At 40.8% G+C, this 17,740-nt stretch overlaps 1 protein-coding gene across 7 annotated transcripts in view; it reads right to left on the bottom strand.

Annotated features, from left to right (window-relative positions):
* The window catches only part of DYNC1I1 (dynein cytoplasmic 1 intermediate chain 1), a 189,215-nt gene that overhangs the window by 133,211 nt on the left and 38,264 nt on the right, over positions 1-17,740 (bottom strand). For all 7 annotated transcript variants that reach the window (XM_051610895.1, XM_051610898.1, XM_051610900.1 and 4 more), the window contains one exon: positions 13,904-14,019. In XM_051610895.1, coding sequence (XP_051466855.1) covers positions 13,904-14,019 — 116 coding nt within the window. The remainder of the gene's footprint in view (positions 1-13,903; positions 14,020-17,740) is intronic.

The raw sequence follows: 17,740 nt of genomic DNA, 5'->3' as shown, positions 1-17,740 counted from the left end.
GTAACTCTAACCAGCCATAGGAATGACCTGACTTGGAGCAGTGTCTCAATATGTCTCATAAAAAGCACTGAAACACTTGCTAACAGGACTTTTTGCATGTTATTGTTCATTTCTATTACAGCAGCACTGGGAGTGCCCATCAATATGAGGACCTTGTGCCTGGTATAGATGTCAGTTTTCAGTGGAGTCCAGATTATTCAACTTCCTACTTCCCATACAAGCAGTTAAATAACAAGACCCTTTCATGTCAATCTGCCATTTGTACAGACAAATGCTCAGCAGCACGAGTCATGAAAGCTAGCCCATAAGGACTGTTTCTGGGAAAAAAATAATTCTCAAACTTAATTTTAAGATCCATACCTATGCATTCAAGCATGTGCATTTAACCATGTACATAATTCTCTTAAGTCTAAGGGACTTGCTTTTAAATACTTCACCACTGTGTCATACCATGGAAACTACCTCAGGGCTACTAGGAAGGGGGTTCAAACATCCCTCATATAAAACACATCATTATGCATTAGAGGAAACTTCATTCACCAGAGAAGAATGGCACAGCAGCTGGAGGTGAACACCATAAACCACATAAAGTTTTAATTAAATTCATTAAAAATTCTTTGTCTCTCACTGTGTTTGGAGGCAGATAGAACCCTTTAACAATGGCCAGCACACAATCAGGTTTGTCAAAACTAATAATAATGCAAAAGCATTTGCTCACCCTGGGACATTTTGAAAAAGTTGGAATAAGTGTATTATTTTTAATATGGGCATTTATAAATTATTGCAAGATGTGACCGGTCTTGGAGCAGATTTGCTGTTTCTATTGTTCATTGGATTGATAAAAGGTGTTAATAATAAAAGGCACATTTTTAGCAGTTGACAAAGTGAACTGACCTGGAATATAGGAGAGAAGCATATTTTCCCCTGAAAACATATATACATATAAACATTTTTAATGATCGGTATTTCTTTACAGCATGTCTTCTGCATCCCATACTGATAAGTATGATACATAATTACATTTCCTGCCCTCCAGAGCATGCAGTCTATCAGTAAAGCAGGATACAACAACTGAATCTTAAGAGCACCAGACATCCTCCTGCAAACACATACATGCCTAATGTCAGAAAATCAAATATGCCAGGGGACTAATCATGAGCACAGAGCATGCATAAATATTTGCAGGATTAAGCCTACTAACTAGGGTAAAAGAGAATAGCTATGTGGTTGCTTAGCTCTTATGTAAATGACTTTGTTTTTGAAAGCTGGAAAGCCTTGTAAAATACTTTTATGTTTAATCAAATCCAAATAAAATGATTCTACAGTGTACTGAAGGCCTTCACATGATGAGCCAGTGACAATGACAGCTATTTAGACTCATGGCAAGCTCTTAGTTTTGGTTCCAGTCCAGGTCCCATCGAAGCTAGTGGGAGTCCTTTCCCTGATTGCAACATGACCCTTTGTTACTAAATTATCTCAAGCCGATGAACTGTGAAACAGAAAAGTTACTTTTACTAACCATTCCTAATCCGGACTTATTAAAGATAATTGTAAACTAGTACTAACTATTTCAGTAAGTAGGTCTGAAAACATACTCACTGCATAGCTGATACATAAGGGTTGGGTATTAATTTTTCATACTTTGTCAAGATGCTCTGATACAAGACGTATCAAAAGAACAGTCCCACAACCTATGTCATATTGTTGAAAGTAGGGAAAGAGCACACAAAAGAGAATACTCCCCATCCCCTACATCTCAGTGAACAGACTAGTGGGTTTGTCCATTACACAGTCACAGTGCTACAGATTTTAGATTTAGATCTGTATCGGCTTGATGGTCTCTTCTCTTTGAGGCAAGGAATTAGACAGGTTGTAGTTCTACCTTTACTGTAAGGCATCTGCCATGAGCAACATGTGACAGAAACATGCATTTGAGCAACAATACAATACAAAAATCAGCTTGGTGGATCCAAATCAATGTCAGCACACAAAGTGTAGTATTGAGTCTACACAATAAAGTATTTTGACTAGTATGAAAACACTATTAAGTTGAAGAAACAAAACAGCAAAGTCATTTTTCTACTTCTTCTCTGTCTTATTGCCTTTCAGTATCAACTGTAGAAGTGCTGTCCTCAATTACACAGGTTTCAGAGGAAAATAAGATGCCTGCTTTTTCACTTTGCTTTCACACAGGCACAACAAGAGACTTCAAAGGAGAATAGCTAAGAGATGAAGGAGCTGAAGAAAAGAAACTGCAATAATAATACTCCCAGAACTGTTTCAAGGGTTGATAGAAAAACTGCGTAACACATTTTCCCACATTCCTATCACAAAATGGTGGGAATTATCTCATCTAGCCTCAATCGTCTAAAAATGAAGCTTATAATTTAAATGTATCATCTCAGTGCTGTGGGCAATCAAGAAAGGCAGAGATAGAAGGTAACTCTTTCAGTGTCATGATACATACAATAGGTAGGGCAAATTGCCATCTAGAAGGGTCTGTCTCACTCTTTTGAATGCATACTGTGAGCCTGATGAGAAGCAGTATGGGTACAGCTGACTGCTCCAAGAGATTCCAAGGTTTTAGCACTGGAGATGAGATGAGCCAATCCATACCATTTGGCTCAGCCAGTGTCGACTGTTCTCTGGGGTCACCACCAGCAATATGCAGCCTGTGTGGTTGACATGAGCAGAAACAAGCTCCTACCTCTGGTCAAGGCAAGCATGGTCAGCATCCTCATCAACTGATCTCCAAAGCAAGGAATCTACTACAAAATTTTCTATGACCAAAAAACACCCAAAATAGCCCAGCTTTAAACTGTTGTCTCAGATCCATAAATAACAAGGTAAGACAAGATAGTTGTTCTAGATATCCAGAGACAGATTAGTCCTATGTCATGATGATAATGAACATTCACCTAGAATATCAAATGCTACACTTCTGGTGCCTGGTCCAGCAAATAACTTGTCCCAGATCACCCTACATGTTATTGTTTAAAACATACAGCTATTAGGCAAAGCAAATACTGGATCCTAGGCATATCATAGAAGAAACATCTGAATTTTGGCTACTAAGCTACCAATTTTTCTAAATACGTGTACATATTTGATGTAGGTGGCAAGGTTTTGGTAGGGGCTGTGTGCTGCAGGGGTGGCCTCTGTGAGAAGAGACATGGGGCTACCCCATGCCAAACACAGCCAGTTCCATAGCAGATCCACTGCACAACACAACTGAGCACATGAGCACATGCTGGTGCCCCCTGGTAAACATATTTAAGAAAGGCCAAAACACCATATGGTAGAGAGGAGTGACGAGAAGAAGCGTAAGAAACAGTCCTATGAGCAGCATAGGGGGAGGAGGTCCTCCAGGGGCCAGAGCAGAGATTCCTCTGTAGCCTGTGGACAGGCTATGGTAAAGCAGGCATCTCCCTGCATCCCACAGAGATGAGGATGCCAAAGCAGACATCCACACTGTAGCCCATGGAGAACTCCACTCCGAAGCATGTGGATATTTCCTGAAGGAACTGTGGCTTGTGGAGAGTCAATGCTGGGGCAGGTTTATCCCGAAGGGCTGCAGCTCATATTGAGGACCTACGGTGGAGCACGGAAAAGTGTGAGGAGGAAGGAGCAGCAGAGAGGAACTGGCCCTAACTCCCCAACTCTGCTGTCCTGCACTGCTTGGTGCAGAGGGGAAGTAGCAGAGCTGGGAATGTAGAACTGAAGTTAAGCCCAGGAAAAAGGAGAGGGGGAAAGGTGTTACTTCAATTTTGTCTTTGTTTTTCACCATCCAACTCTATTTTAACTGGCCATAAATTAATTTCCCCCAAGCTGCATCTGTTTTGCCCATGATAGTAACTGTGATTTCCCTGTCCTTATGTCAACCCATGAGCTTTATCATCTTATCTTCTCTCCCATCCTGTTCAGGAAGGGGGAGCGAGAAGGGGGCTGGCTGGGTGACCAAAGTCATCCCATCATAATGTATGTATCCTCCAGCTTTGATTTGTGAAAACAACAGGTCAAGGCAATTTTGAGACTCCACTCTGGAAGGCTGGTTTGAGCTGTGTTTTCAACCCGCACATTATCTGTGATGCACCATCAGTGCACAGAGAGTTCTTCACACAGTCACAGGCACAATCTTCAGTGTTTTCTGTGTTTCATAGCAGATGAGTGGTTGTTTTGAGCATGTCGTTGCTGAGTAACTGGTGCCTAGGAGAGGGAGAGTAAGACCTGAACATCTGGGTGGAGATGACATGAAATATGAAACAAGCATGATTAAGGGATAAAATTTCAAGAATTCTCCAGCTCCAGGGTTGGGGCCTTCAGAAAAGTTCAATTCCAAACAAAGTTGTGAGACCTGAAAAAGTCCTCAAAACCCAGCAGCTGCTGAGACCAGTAGGGCTATTTGTAAGTGCAGGGATCTGCTTGTGCCAAACATAGAGGAGTTGGACCCATTTTGAGCTCTCATGTGGCAAACTTTAGAAGGCAGTCAGGGTAAGGAGAGAGAGAAAAAAAAAAAAAAAAAAAGTATCCACAGCAACAACATGCAATTACAGACTTAAAATAAGTGTGAAGCTTCATGGCTTGAGTGTAACACATTTTGGAAAAATAATAATTATATTCTTACTTCCTGTGGGCCTAAAGTAAGGCATTAACTTGCAGGAAAAGCAAGCACTGTTGTAAAGGTTGATGGCTAGGACATACATCTAAATTAACTGTGGCTCAGACTGAATTTATACCAAGTTTATTTAAAATCAGATAGATGGGCAAGTGGCAGCCAGGATCTGCTTGAAAAGTGACATTATTTGTTGAGATAATCTATTGTATTGCAGCAAAAGTGAATTCCATCTTCTATTAATAGTGGCCAGTGGGAATTCATGCTGAGACTTTTACTTGACTGACATATTAATTCCATTAAAGGTTTCTTAATCCAGATCCTTTCTTCAGTTTTCATGGTAACTCTTGCAAATGTGTGCAAAAGGATTATCTGGAAAGGATCCAGCTACTACTGATTTGAAGGAGGGATTCTCAAGTACTTCAGATGAGATCTACAATTTGTCACCATAATAAGATACAGCATGGCTTTACACAACCTTGGGAGCTGCTCTTGGCAGGGAGAAGAGGGGCCCGAGTTGCCACTGGAGGGCTCTGCCCAGGTGCTGGGGTCAGGCTCTGAAGATACACTTGTTGAACAAAGACCCAGCTTGCAGTTCATCCCCATTCATCTTCAAGGCAGTAAATAGCGTGGCCTGTGGAAAACCCTCTCCATTCCACCCAACCCGGCCACTTGGCTCCCTCTCCAGTTAGTCTGAGGGCAAGCAGCTGACACTCTGTCCAAGGCAGGTGGCCTCTCCTATGGAAATGAGCCAATTAAAGGAGGCTGTAGAGGGGCACAATTGACCAGCTTCTTAAGCTGTGGCTCAGCTATAGAATGGCAAACAGAGAGGTGATGAACAGGAGAACTTTCAGCTGCATAATTTTTGACCCAGTGCATTAGTAGTGTGGGTTAAAACAAGAGGCGATTCTAGCATGTGAATCCTTTCCCTTTCTTTGAGTCTCAAGTGCCAAGCAACAAATGGAGAGGTGTAAAGTAACAGATAAGTGGGGGTTTTTTTCTGTACATCTTTTACCACTGCTAATGAAGGGCTTTCCACATTATGGCCTGTGTCTATTTCAGCACTGATTTTGTATCTACTTAGGGATTAGAAAGATTAAGTGCTAATTAGAGCATTGAGGATTAATAACTGCTACTTCTGTAATGCATGTTTTTCTTAACCTTGCCTTTAACTCCAATGGAGATTGGTCCATGTTACAAAGCCAGAGTTTGCCCAAGGTTACCAAACGTGCAAAAGAAGGTGCTGGGTATTAGTTTACTTGTACATACTGAATAGGCATCATCCATTAGGCTAATGAGGAATTACAGGGATGGGAGGAAAAAAGCATGCTTTGTTTCTGTAGGAAACAAACAGCTGTGTCTTGATTGTTCTGTCGGAAGCACTGTTAATCCAACTTTCCCCTTTTTTACATTTTCATATGTATAACTTCTAACTTTAGCATTGTAACATATAGAATACATTGTTAATTCAAAGTATATTAAAATACTACTGAAATCAGAACTAGGGCAACTAGCAATATGTGAAAATGGCAAATGGAGAAACATTGGCCATTGTCTTTTCACTGAGTGTTGACTGGGGAAATCATGGTGCTGTTCATTAGTGGGATAGTTTCCTTCTGTTCTCATGTTAAAGCTCAGTTGTAACGTACTGATGGTCACATATTTGCAAATAAATGCAAATTCAAAATTTGGTTGCTTGGGGGGAACACATCACAAACCAGCTCGATAAGGCAGTTGTTTGTGTGTGAAACCTGGCCAGGATCTTTTTCAGAGAGGAAAGACTTAGAGGAAGGTTTTATGTTCCAGCCAACAAAGGATTCAATTTGCATACAGGTGTTACAGGGCTTCTCTCTGAATTCATGGATCACTGCTAGTTTCAGGAGACAAAGATGGGTCAAAGCACTGTGAGAGGACTTGCATCTAGTTAAAGGAGTTTGAGGTCAAGGCTGCTAACATCAGAGCTCTTGTTTTCCACCAAGTGATGCCAGATGTACCAGGATTTCATTCAATTTTTTATTTCCTGCTGCACCTAAAGGAGCAGGTTGGTTCTGCACAAGGGAGCTGACTGCAACATTTTTTCTTTTATTCTAGAATAGTGTAGTATCCCATCTCTTGAGCGGAGGATGGGATCAACTTCCTCAAAAGCAGATCCATTACAATCAAGCAGGATTTGCAAGCAGGGAGCACAGTCCTTCTCCATGCTGCCTGCAGTAGCGTTCCTTTCATGCACTGAATGGCAGTTGCACAACAGTCCCCTCCGAGGCAGCCACAGCCTAAAATCTGGTTCATTGTTTCGCTGAGAAATGTAGTTAACCTTTCTGGTTTGTTCCTCATCTTTTGGAGCCTGAAGGGTTTACAGAAGGTGTAGGCACAGGTGCAACAAGTCTGATTTTTTTCTAGCCTTGATTATTAGATACTTTTCCTGGACTTGCATTTAATGCAGAGGTACCCTGTGCAAGAGAAACCAGGGTCTGCAGAAAGCCTGGTCCACTGTGGAGCGAGAAACTCCCATGTATGTCGTGCTTGGTTTTCAAGACCTTTCCAGGATTTTGTTAAGATTGTGGAAGAGCTGCAAAGAGTCAAATTACTCTGTGTAATAAAATCATTAGGGACAAAGTCTAAGATCCCTAAAGAGTTTTCCAGACCTCCTCCTGTGTGTGACCAGAACCAATCTGCTCACTGTTAAATCAGTTCTTAGTAGATTATTCCCAGAGAATGACTGATGCCTAATAGATTGTCAGGTCTGCCTGTTCAAAGAGTTTAGCATTAAGAGGACTCTGCTGAAAACTATCTGAAAACCATCTTGAGTATAAGAAAATCCCTTCTCCAGAAATCTTAAAGAGACGACCTGGGAGGAGAGACAGGGAATAGGAGCAGATACTGCAGCAATGACCTCTGAAAAATACACCAGTAGACTGTGGATGTTAACAGGCTACCTTTTAGAAATGGAATGGGACTGTCTTACAGAAATGCTATTTTAGCCCATGTGTGTTGCATATTTCAGGAGATGAGACATTTGTTGTGCCCTTCTGTCCTTAAACGCTAAACTGCATGACCACAGAATACAGCCTCTTCATTCTTCCTCCCAGAATAACCCTCAACAGTGTCCAATACATTATTCTGCACAACAAAACACACAGAAACACAGTTTTCCAAACTCAAGCCCTTACCCTAATTCTGTACTACATAAAATTACCAGAAGACAGTTGGTGAAGAAAGCCTTTAGAAGTATACACCTGATGTTTGCAGCTTGCTAGGGGTGGAACACAGATTCACCACACCTGGTACCTGCCTCATGTGGCTGTCCTGGAGAATATATATTTAAACAAACTGCTCTTTACTAATTGAAGTTCAAGAATGAGAGACATAATACCTGCAGCTGAATTCTTCAGGCTTCTTTTTTACACTTCTAAATAATGTATTTTTTCCCCCGACTTTTTATATAATAGGTTGGTCTTTTCTCACATTTCTTTCTTCAGCACTTATGCTCGTACCGCTTTTCAGTCACACAACTCATGCATCTTCTACTACTAAGTATAATTCTTGCCTCAGGCAAAGATGAGGCGAATGTTTTTCCGCAGGTCACACACAAGCATCCCTCCCTCACCTCCAGCATCCCTTGGGCATGACGCGTCGGTTCATCTCTTCACCACCGGAGGGAGCTGCCTGAATGCCTTTGAAAGCTTTTAATGCCCAATTTAAAATAAATAAATAAATAAATATTCAATTTTAGAAATCTTGTTGTTTGGAAAAGAGGATGCAGTTGTGACGGACACAGAGGGGCATTACTGAAAGCCTGTTTCAGAGTGCAATGCCTCAGATCTTTGCTCTGCTTTGTTCTAGTCTCATCCAATCTTGTACAGTCTGGTACAACAGTACAAAATAAGCTTTGTTGTTTTAACCAAACAAAGCAGTCTTGAATTAGGGTGTTTATGCCAGCTATTGAGATCCACAGTATGACACCGATGGACTGAGGTTTGAAAAGGCAAACTACATTTTTATAGCTAACTAAAAACACTCAGTGATACATGATACTGCCTGGGACAGACCATAATATTTCTTACAAAATCAGTGTCCATTAGCACTAATGCTAAGGCTCTATCTCTTTAAAACAGAACTTTTTAAACACTGATTAGTCTTTAGGTTGTCTCATCTTTTTAGTAGTGATCTCTACCCCAGTTCTGCTCTGCTTTCCAACACCACTTTTTTTTTTTTTTTCACAACAAAGGGTCTCTGCTTTCCCCCAATTATGTCCAACACCTTTCCATCACACATATTTTCATGTATCCTGACACATATGTCACATGCATGGCAATGCACAAATAAGCATCTGCATTTCCCATTAATGGGTTCAAAGCTATTCTTGAGTCCAGACTTGTCTTGTCCTCTTCAGACTGGAGCTGAGCTCTAAGGTTCTCTGGAAGGGAAAAGCCGAAGTAAGCTCTTTAAATTAACCCCCAGCTTCTGAACCATGAGCTCTAGACAGATTTGTTATGGGAAAGCTTAAGTGTATGATCTCAGTTAGTTCTGGGACTGGCTTTTCTTAAGCACAGCATGCATTCACCACACTAGAGCTGAGCTACACTCAGACACAGGAAGGCACAGCAGCCCTGGTGCAGAACTTGCTGTGCTAGAGGTCTGATACACATTCTCTTACAGGACAGACAGAGCCAGAGCTCCACACTGGTTAAACCTGGAAACCTCAGCCCCTAAAAATCAAAGTAAAAATCACTTAATCTATGGGTATTATTACGGAACTTCCTTTTCACAGCATCGGGGCTTGTCGATCCTAATCTGTTAACTCCTCATCCAATTACCAAAACTCAAAGTGGGCCACAGCCTTCACACAGTGTCAGTGTATCACACTTTTAGTCATAGGCAGTTTATCAAATAATGAGAGACCTACATTAACATGCCTACATGAAGCACTCTGCTACCAAGCTAGTTAGTAAAGAGTCAATGCAGTCAGTGGAGCCTAGAGAGAGTTTTGGTTCACCCTACAGTAGTCCCTTACATTTGGTATCACACACAGATACCTTAACGTGTGTGCCTTGGTCTCACCAGCAAGAATTCTTCATGAGAAGACTGTGAGCAGAATTCCCCTATCCTCCCTCTGTGCTTTAAAAAGGGAAACTTTCAGGAACATCAGTTCAGAGAACTACAGTGTCAGAGAGAAGCAGCACCTAACCCCACCCCTGAGTTTCACCTCCATTTTGCCATGTCATTCCAGTCTACTTCCAAATGGAGCAGAGAGCTTATTTTTCCTCTTTTCCTAAGAGCCAAAATAACCTCATTATTCGAATACAGCAAATAAACAGATGGAGCAGGGGCCTGCAATCCATTCTTTGCCAGAACTGGACAAACGTTTGTGAGGTAGGATGAGGTTATCCTGTTCAGGAGTGAGTATGCTAACACATTTGTTTTCCCCACATGAACAACCATCTGTTGAAGACGATAAAAAGGTGAAGTACATAGGACCTTCATTGTTCTAGAAAGTGAGATCTTCTTCCCCTGTATAGGGGATCTACTTTTTTGAAATGCATTTCAGAGCAACCTATTAGCAGTGAGTCTGGCAAGCCAGAAAAGTGTGAACATCTCATTTTACCAATTAAGAAGTAGTTTCTACTTCACACAAGAGGAGTAACAGTATTTCTGACACTGGCCAGCAAAGCCAGAGAGTTCACAGACTTCTGCCTTCCTTCTGCTCCCCTGGTTTTGAGGGCAGCCTTCAATGCAGGTACAGGGTGGTGTTTTCCTCACTGGGATTTTACCTTTAGAGAGCAGAAGGGTAAGCTGGAGCCAAAGTGGGCACCCAGCCAAGCTTGAATGTGCAAGCTGTTCTTTCTAAAAAGGCAGCTTGCAGGCAGACCTACAGACCTCTTTCCACTGCTATGTGTCAGTGAGGGACTCAAATTGGGCCAGAGGTCAGGCCATGGCTTTTCTGTTGCTGCTTTCTCCTAGGTGTGCCTTCAGCAAAGGGCAGTTCTGCAGTGCTTTGGAGGGTCCAACCATCGAAGTCTACATGGGACTGCCATTCTGGAGCAATGTGAGAGTCTCTGTACAGTGAAGGAACGTGTTCCAGAGATCTCTCAGAAAACATTTGGCATATTCTAAGTCTTAATCAACTCCAGAATGGAAAAATCAGCACAAGTGAAATGTCTCTCAATGCCTACAAATACCTACATTCAAGTCCAATTATAGAAGCAGGAGGGAAAAGTAAAGAGCATTTTTTTCCCCAGGCTCCAGAGCCAAGATCTGGGTGTTTTTGAAGTCACCCTACAAGGAAGAAAAGAAAAAGCTGAAGCTTACTGTGACCTAAATAAAGCAGAAGAATTAGCTACTTGTGATCAAAGGGTTGAGTGATGCATATACACATCTCCCTAAGTAATAGAGTGGGTGGGGGAAATGACATGTCATTATTTCTCTGAAGTAAAGTGAATTACCTGCTCCGAAAAGAGGAGTTAATCTATTCTTATACAGTGAAGAATAATGCCACATTACTTCTTCTAAAATTAGAAGCTGACAAGCTGAGACTTCAGGAGTCATAGCATCTGGCTCTCTGGCTCCACACTGTATTTACCACACTGAAGCCTTCCTTCACCGGTCTTACAAGGTTTGGTGGAGAACAGCCACTACTACAAAGGCCTAAACCCACTGAGCTCCAGAACAGCAGTAGGAAAGAGTTTCCTTCTTTCCTTCTAGAGAAGCAATATGCAGAAAACCTGATACTGACATTTTGAAAGAGGTGCAGAACTTTGAACAGACTCAAAGTCCTCTTTCAGTGGCTTTATCATAGAGGAAAGTTTTTTTCATTCAGTTGTACTCCTCATTAGTTATCTTCCAAATCAGAAGCACACCTATGACAATCTCATCCTAAAATGCCACATTTTGACATTTCCATTGTCCAACACAGGTAGCTAAAGAGTGAATTCTGAAAGCTGAAGTCAGACTCACTTAAGTAAATAAGGGGTTTCTTTTTTCCTTTTCTCAAACTCTAAGGTTTCCGATACTAAACAACAGAGCACATAACGATAGTAAAGGCTGAATAATTGCTCTTGCAAAGAAAATGTCTATATTTGAACACATGAATGCACAGGAACAGCGTAGAGACTTCTCCTCAAAACTGCTCTCCCAAGGAATTCCTCTCTGCTTGCTCTTCATGTTTAGAGTGACAGTATGAAGGGCTCAGCATTCACAAAGAGGCTTGGGAGACTGCAAACCTGAGAAGTGATTTCCACCAGACCTGGGAAACCAAAATCACAGCAGCTATTAACCCCCTAGAGAGTTTCCAATTAAATATCATTTCAATGGAAGAAGCAAACTTTCCTCACTCTCCTTTACAGATGCAGGGCCATATTCACATTCAAGTTATGTGCACAGAAATCCCTAGCAGCAGACTTGAAACAAAATATAAATTAAACTTTCTCTCCCCCATGCATCTGAGGGAAGCGATTGGGCAATATTTTCTCTGTGTTTAAATATTAAAACTTCACTTTTGTTGATATTTTTTCCTTTTCCTTATAAAGGATAAATCCAGTCACCAAAACTACTTATCAGCATTTCACCTTTCCCAACACAAGTTTGGCCTTGGCAGTTTAAAGTCCATCACTTTTCATGCTTGCACTTATCTTCTTCCATACAAGTCACTAACAAGAGCTTCCTTGTGTTGGGAGACCCAAGACAAGCCATACTGCCCTCTGTGCTTGCTCTCCTGACTGCCAGGCTTCACTGAAGCACACTCCTGGTTTGTTTGGTTTTATTCCCTTGAAGGGTAGGAGGATGTCTTCTTGTCTACCCAAGTAAAGGCTTCCATAATAGTTAAAGAGTTCCTTGGAAAAAAGCAAGAATAAATTATTGGAAGAAGTTGCTTCCTCAAGAGAGGTTGGCCTGTTCAGAAAGGCATGTCAGCTAATCAGTGCTGCAGTTGCAGGCACACCAAAGCCATGTCTTCAACTCCCACAGAGGCCCTGTGTCAGGGAGTAAGGGCATCTTCTCCATCTTATCTAACAATGGCTCCATGATCATGCCCCAGGGTTGAGCACATACTGACTTCAAGCCAGGAAAGCAAGGTCTCAGGAGCAAACTTCACCTTCTTGAGGCTTCAGCAGCCCTCACAGACATGATCAGAGATGAGCTGAATTGAACTAAGGAGGCCTCTGAGGCAGCCTCTCCCTCTAAGAAAGCAAAGCTGTCAGGACATGCTGCTCAAGAAGCAGCATCCAAGCAACAGGGTTGTCTATGCTTGAAGGTACTATTTCAGACAATAGATGACTATGGTCTGGGAAAGTAGACTCTGAGTATCTAGTCAGCAGTTTTCATTTCTGGTTTCTTAAAGGCAGACCTGGTAACCCACTTACAGAAAAAAAAACTGACTATGTTTATCACTGTATCTTCCCTAACAGTAACTTCTATTTAGACAGATTTACTCACACACCTTTAGCAACCTACTTAAATCTTCCTCTTCCCTATGGGCTCTGATGAAGTTCTATGCTATCTGCTGCACAGGAGTACCCAACTGTTGAACTTTTCTCGATCCTTTGCTGTTAAAAGCAAAAATTACAGCCTAGATGGTCTTCAATTCTTCTTCTAACTGCTTTCTAACAGTGCATAAATTACATCAGGCTAATGTACAGTTTTACATTCAGTTGAAATGGTTTCAATGACTTGCAATCAGTGTTTTGCAGTACGGCCCCAGGGCGTGTCTAAGAGCAGTTGTCTCTTACTAACTACTCCACGTATTTATTTATTTATCAGCAGGAAAGCCAAACAGCTATTAAACTGCTCCACTAATACAGATAATATATCTGTCAGCAGAGTGAAAGCAAGACTGTTTACATCGCTCCTTCTTTAGCACATGGAACTAAACTGTAACTTCACCTAAGAGTCACCTACCGGAGGGGGACACAACTACATGGAACAAATATCTAAGGGCAACTTCCTATCAATGCCTCCTCACAAATGCATAACATCTTTGAGAAAGAAAAATAAATTGAATAAAGCACTGTTTCAATTATATTAAAAAATGATTTATTTGAAAATAGGTTCTCATTATAATCTAATCACAAGCCATTGTAAGGCAGAAATAGTTTGGTTTCACCTGAATTTAAAGTCATTATAATTATTCTCACCAGAACAGCCATTAATCACATAAACAATACCTGGCTTGCAGAAAATATGTGATAAATAGCTATATTATGATTTAGTATTACTTTTGTTAGACTCTTAAACTCTTACTTGAGTACTTACTTTCTATGAAAATGTTTGTTTTGAAAAAAAAAGTTAAAATCTTACCTTCAGATTGATGCGTGGCAAGAGGTGTCTGTGTCTCCTTGGAGTATGATACCACCTCCCGAGGTAAGAAATCAACCTGGGTAATCTTTGACACCCCTAGTTTGTGCAGTCTGCGTCTATGATGGAATACATGACATCCAAAGGTTAGTCAGGTTAACTGTAAACCAGCAGAGGGAACAAGTGTTTTCTTTTATACAAAGGATTTTAAAATAACCTTCAGTGCTTGCTAAGATGAAACACAATACACTATGCATGAGAAGTACCTAATTGCAGTAAAGAAAATTGACCTGGGAACTGTTTGCCATAATACAGTTACTGAACCTCTAGATCATGCAGCTGAGAGAGTGTAAATGAAAGAGAGATGACCTGCTTGTGCCCCTGATAACATGCAACGAAACGCCCTTTCATACCATCCTTACTACACTGTTCTGCCTGCTCAAAAGAGTGAATCCTCAGCCTGACACACACAATAGTGGAAAAGGCACAGTGGGTGTAAACCAGGCTGGATTAGGGCTGTCAGATGTTCACCTGAGAGCAATAATAGAGCTTTTAATTGGCAAGGTGAGTCATTTCCTTAAAGGAGAGTCAAGGGTTGGAGTGGAGCTCTGAGACACAGCTGAACAGGACAGTTATAGCCTTCTTTTTCTACTACTTCCACTACTTTAAATAAACCACATGAAATAAATCAGTAAAGCCAACTAACTCTAAGTGGGTAAGGGAAAATGAAGAGAGACAGCTGAACATGAACACTTTTAGTCACACACAGTTCACTCAACAGTGTGTGTGTCTGGGGAAATAAATTTGTTTCCTGAGTAGTATTTCACTCTCTGTAGGGAGGGAAGAATAAACAAACAGTTACTTGTAAGTGTTTTACTGGAAAACACGCCAACTTTCAGCAGAGAAAGGAATATGCCCATAAATAAACAAATCAGCTAAATCAGTCCAGCTGCCTAGATTACAAGTGCAAGCATGCTTAGCTGATTATGTGAAATAAATTCATGGACATGATGGTTCTGAACTGCCATGTAGTCAGAGAGAGGAATTTGGAAGAGCAGAAAATTCGTACACATTATCCATACCCTCTCTGTTTTTCAGATTGTCAGAAGGACAGAGGTCAAAGGTTTTTGGTTTAGGTATTCAATTAAGATTGATCTGAAAGGAAATGGGAGTCTCAAAAGGAAATTGTCATCATTGTATGACACCTACTGAACTCTTCAGCTGGTTAATGCTACCTCAGCTATGTATTTTTCTAATCTATCTTACTGGCTGAATTATTAAGCTGAATGCAATTACATTCAGCAGGTAATCAGTATGAATCAGCCACGTCACGTAACAAACCACTAAAGCAGAAACAGTTTTTCCAGCTCTGAGTCTGTCTTCTTTTCAACAGGGAAAAATAACAGGCCTCCCTCCTTACAACCATCTGTGACTTTGTCAGTATGAACAACAGCTACGATTGTCTGAAAATCCTAAGTGGACTCAGAAAAACTTCTACAGAATATGACACACTGCAGCTAATGAAAGTTTGAGTAGTGTTACGTTTTCATAGCTGCTTTAACTGAAGCTTTGTGTGTATCCAAACTTTAATAAATATCCCATCCCAGCAAAATCTGATGTGTTTTTCTCTCCTTCAGCACCAGATATGAGATTTCTGTTGCCCTACTTGGTCAGTTAGACTTTCCTACGTAAGCAGTATTCTGCTGCTGCACTGGGGTACTGGTTCCATTTACTGAGATTCTTAAGCCTTCTGCATTGAAAGAGCTTCTTAACTGTCATCTTGGTTAATATCTAACTAATGATGTGTCAAATCTGGGCCTAATTAGAACGTCACCTAACTTCAACAACAGTTTCACGTGAGGTCACTCCATATCTCCTCAACTGCCTGAGCATGGGGAACACTGATCCTATTGAAGAGCTGGATTTAACTGCTGGCTGGGTTAGCATCTTTGTAGATTGCTAACCAAGAAGTGAGCTACATCCCAGAGCACTGTGCTGAGAGAATGAGTGGAATTTTTCACCTAAAACATTTCAAAGTCACAAATTGCTGATGCCTGTACAACTGTCTAGTGTAATCTATATCCTGGTAAGTACTGGTGAAGATAGGGTGGTCTTTCTTCATCTGAAGGAATGTGGTCTTAGTTCTTTTTTGTCCCTGTTAAGCAACCTGTAATGGTTCTTGTGTCACTAAAAGTCAATCTACCCCTTGGTCCCAAGCACTCAGGGGTAACTAGAGCACACTTTCAGCATCTAGACTCTACCAAATATGGGCTGTATGTTCCAGTCCCTAGTTTGTTTTAGGGCACCACTTAACTACCTATTGTTTTTCTATTCCCATTTTTCATCTGAGGTGCTCAGAACTATTATAATTTACAGTTTGCTGAATATTCATCATAGAGACTACGTACGTTTTGAAGGATTCCTTTCAAAACTGCCTATTGGATATCAGTAGGACATTAAAATTTATTCCACTGTAGGAGCCAGAAGAAAGATTTATCTGCACACATTATTTGCATGCTGACTGCAGGATTTCTTTTGCATTGGCATTTCTTTTTACCTAGCTTCATTACACCAGAGAAAAGTCTGGTTCTCTCTCTAAGTCTGTCTTGGTTTTGAAGACAGTTTACAGCGTTACTATTTGGTTTATTTTCTGTCTTTGCACTGACTGCTCATAAAATATTGAAGCCTTGTGGCTATACACAGGATTATCTTTACATAAGTCAAATAAACCTCCTTGCTCAGCACAGCCATTTGAGGAACCTTTCTCCTGGGAGTGCTCATTTTTAATCCAAATTTTTGTAAAAGAGCAGCTGAGATTTCCAAAAGGTTTCTGTATGTCAAACCAGCACAGGAAACTCTACCTTTCTGCTATGGTCCAGGTGAAGGTGTAGAAGCTGGAAGTGTTTTCAACCACACTCAAATGGGAATTACAAACATTCCTAATAGTTCTGGATGTGGAGAAACCCTGTAGAGAAAGCTCTCTGGATGCTTTCAACTCCTGATCATCTTTCCAGGTGAACAGCCCTAACTGCAGCTGGGAGTCCTGTCAATCAGTAGTTAAAGTGAAATTGTGTTTTTTGCTTTTAGAATGGTGAATGAATTTCATATGAACTAGTAAAAGCTTGCCAGTAGACTCTGATAGACAAGCCCAAAAGTTCATAGGTAGAGCAATTTCTTCAGCACAGAGATACAGTTTTGCCTGTGACTTGAGTTCTGAAGAACTTGAAGGACTGCTTCCTATCCTTTTCAGAGGAACAGTTAACCCTAAATATCTTTGCAGGCGGGCATTTCTGAATTATTTAACTAATTTTTTCAGATGTTTGAGGCACAGAAGTTCTATCCCAAACCAAAAAATATTAATTTTATCTCTAGTACAATTTAAAAAATGCTTGATTGGCCTGGACTCAACTAAGACGGCAATTACTCTTGGACTGCGATCATATTTAAGTGCACAATTCTAAGCACATATACAGCTTCTAAGGAAAAAAGGGTAATTGTTACTGCATGTGGAAACAGGATAACTATGGCAGACAGGAAGGAGGGGGGAAAGTAACCTTGCAAATGATTCAGAAAGAAAAGTCCAAATCAACAGGTACAAACAAGACCAATGTAACTGTACATGCCATAATAATAACATTTCATCTGTAATGAAATAGTTATTTGTATTGTGTTTCAGGCAACAGAAACAGCAGCTTATCTTTTGACAAGCTTCTTTAAGTAGTTGTGGTTTTTTGCTGAAGCTTCTTATTGATCAAACTAAAAAAAGGAAACGTAAATTATGGTCTTTTTCAGTCAACAAAGCAAATTTAAATTACACAAACCCCGATCAGCTGGGAAGCA

This window comes from Apus apus, chromosome 2, assembly GCF_020740795.1.
Source record: "Apus apus isolate bApuApu2 chromosome 2, bApuApu2.pri.cur, whole genome shotgun sequence".
Classification (NCBI taxonomy): domain Eukaryota; kingdom Metazoa; phylum Chordata; class Aves; order Apodiformes; family Apodidae; genus Apus; species Apus apus.
Note: the sequence above shows the minus strand (reverse complement) of the source record. Positions and strands in the feature narration are given on the sequence as shown.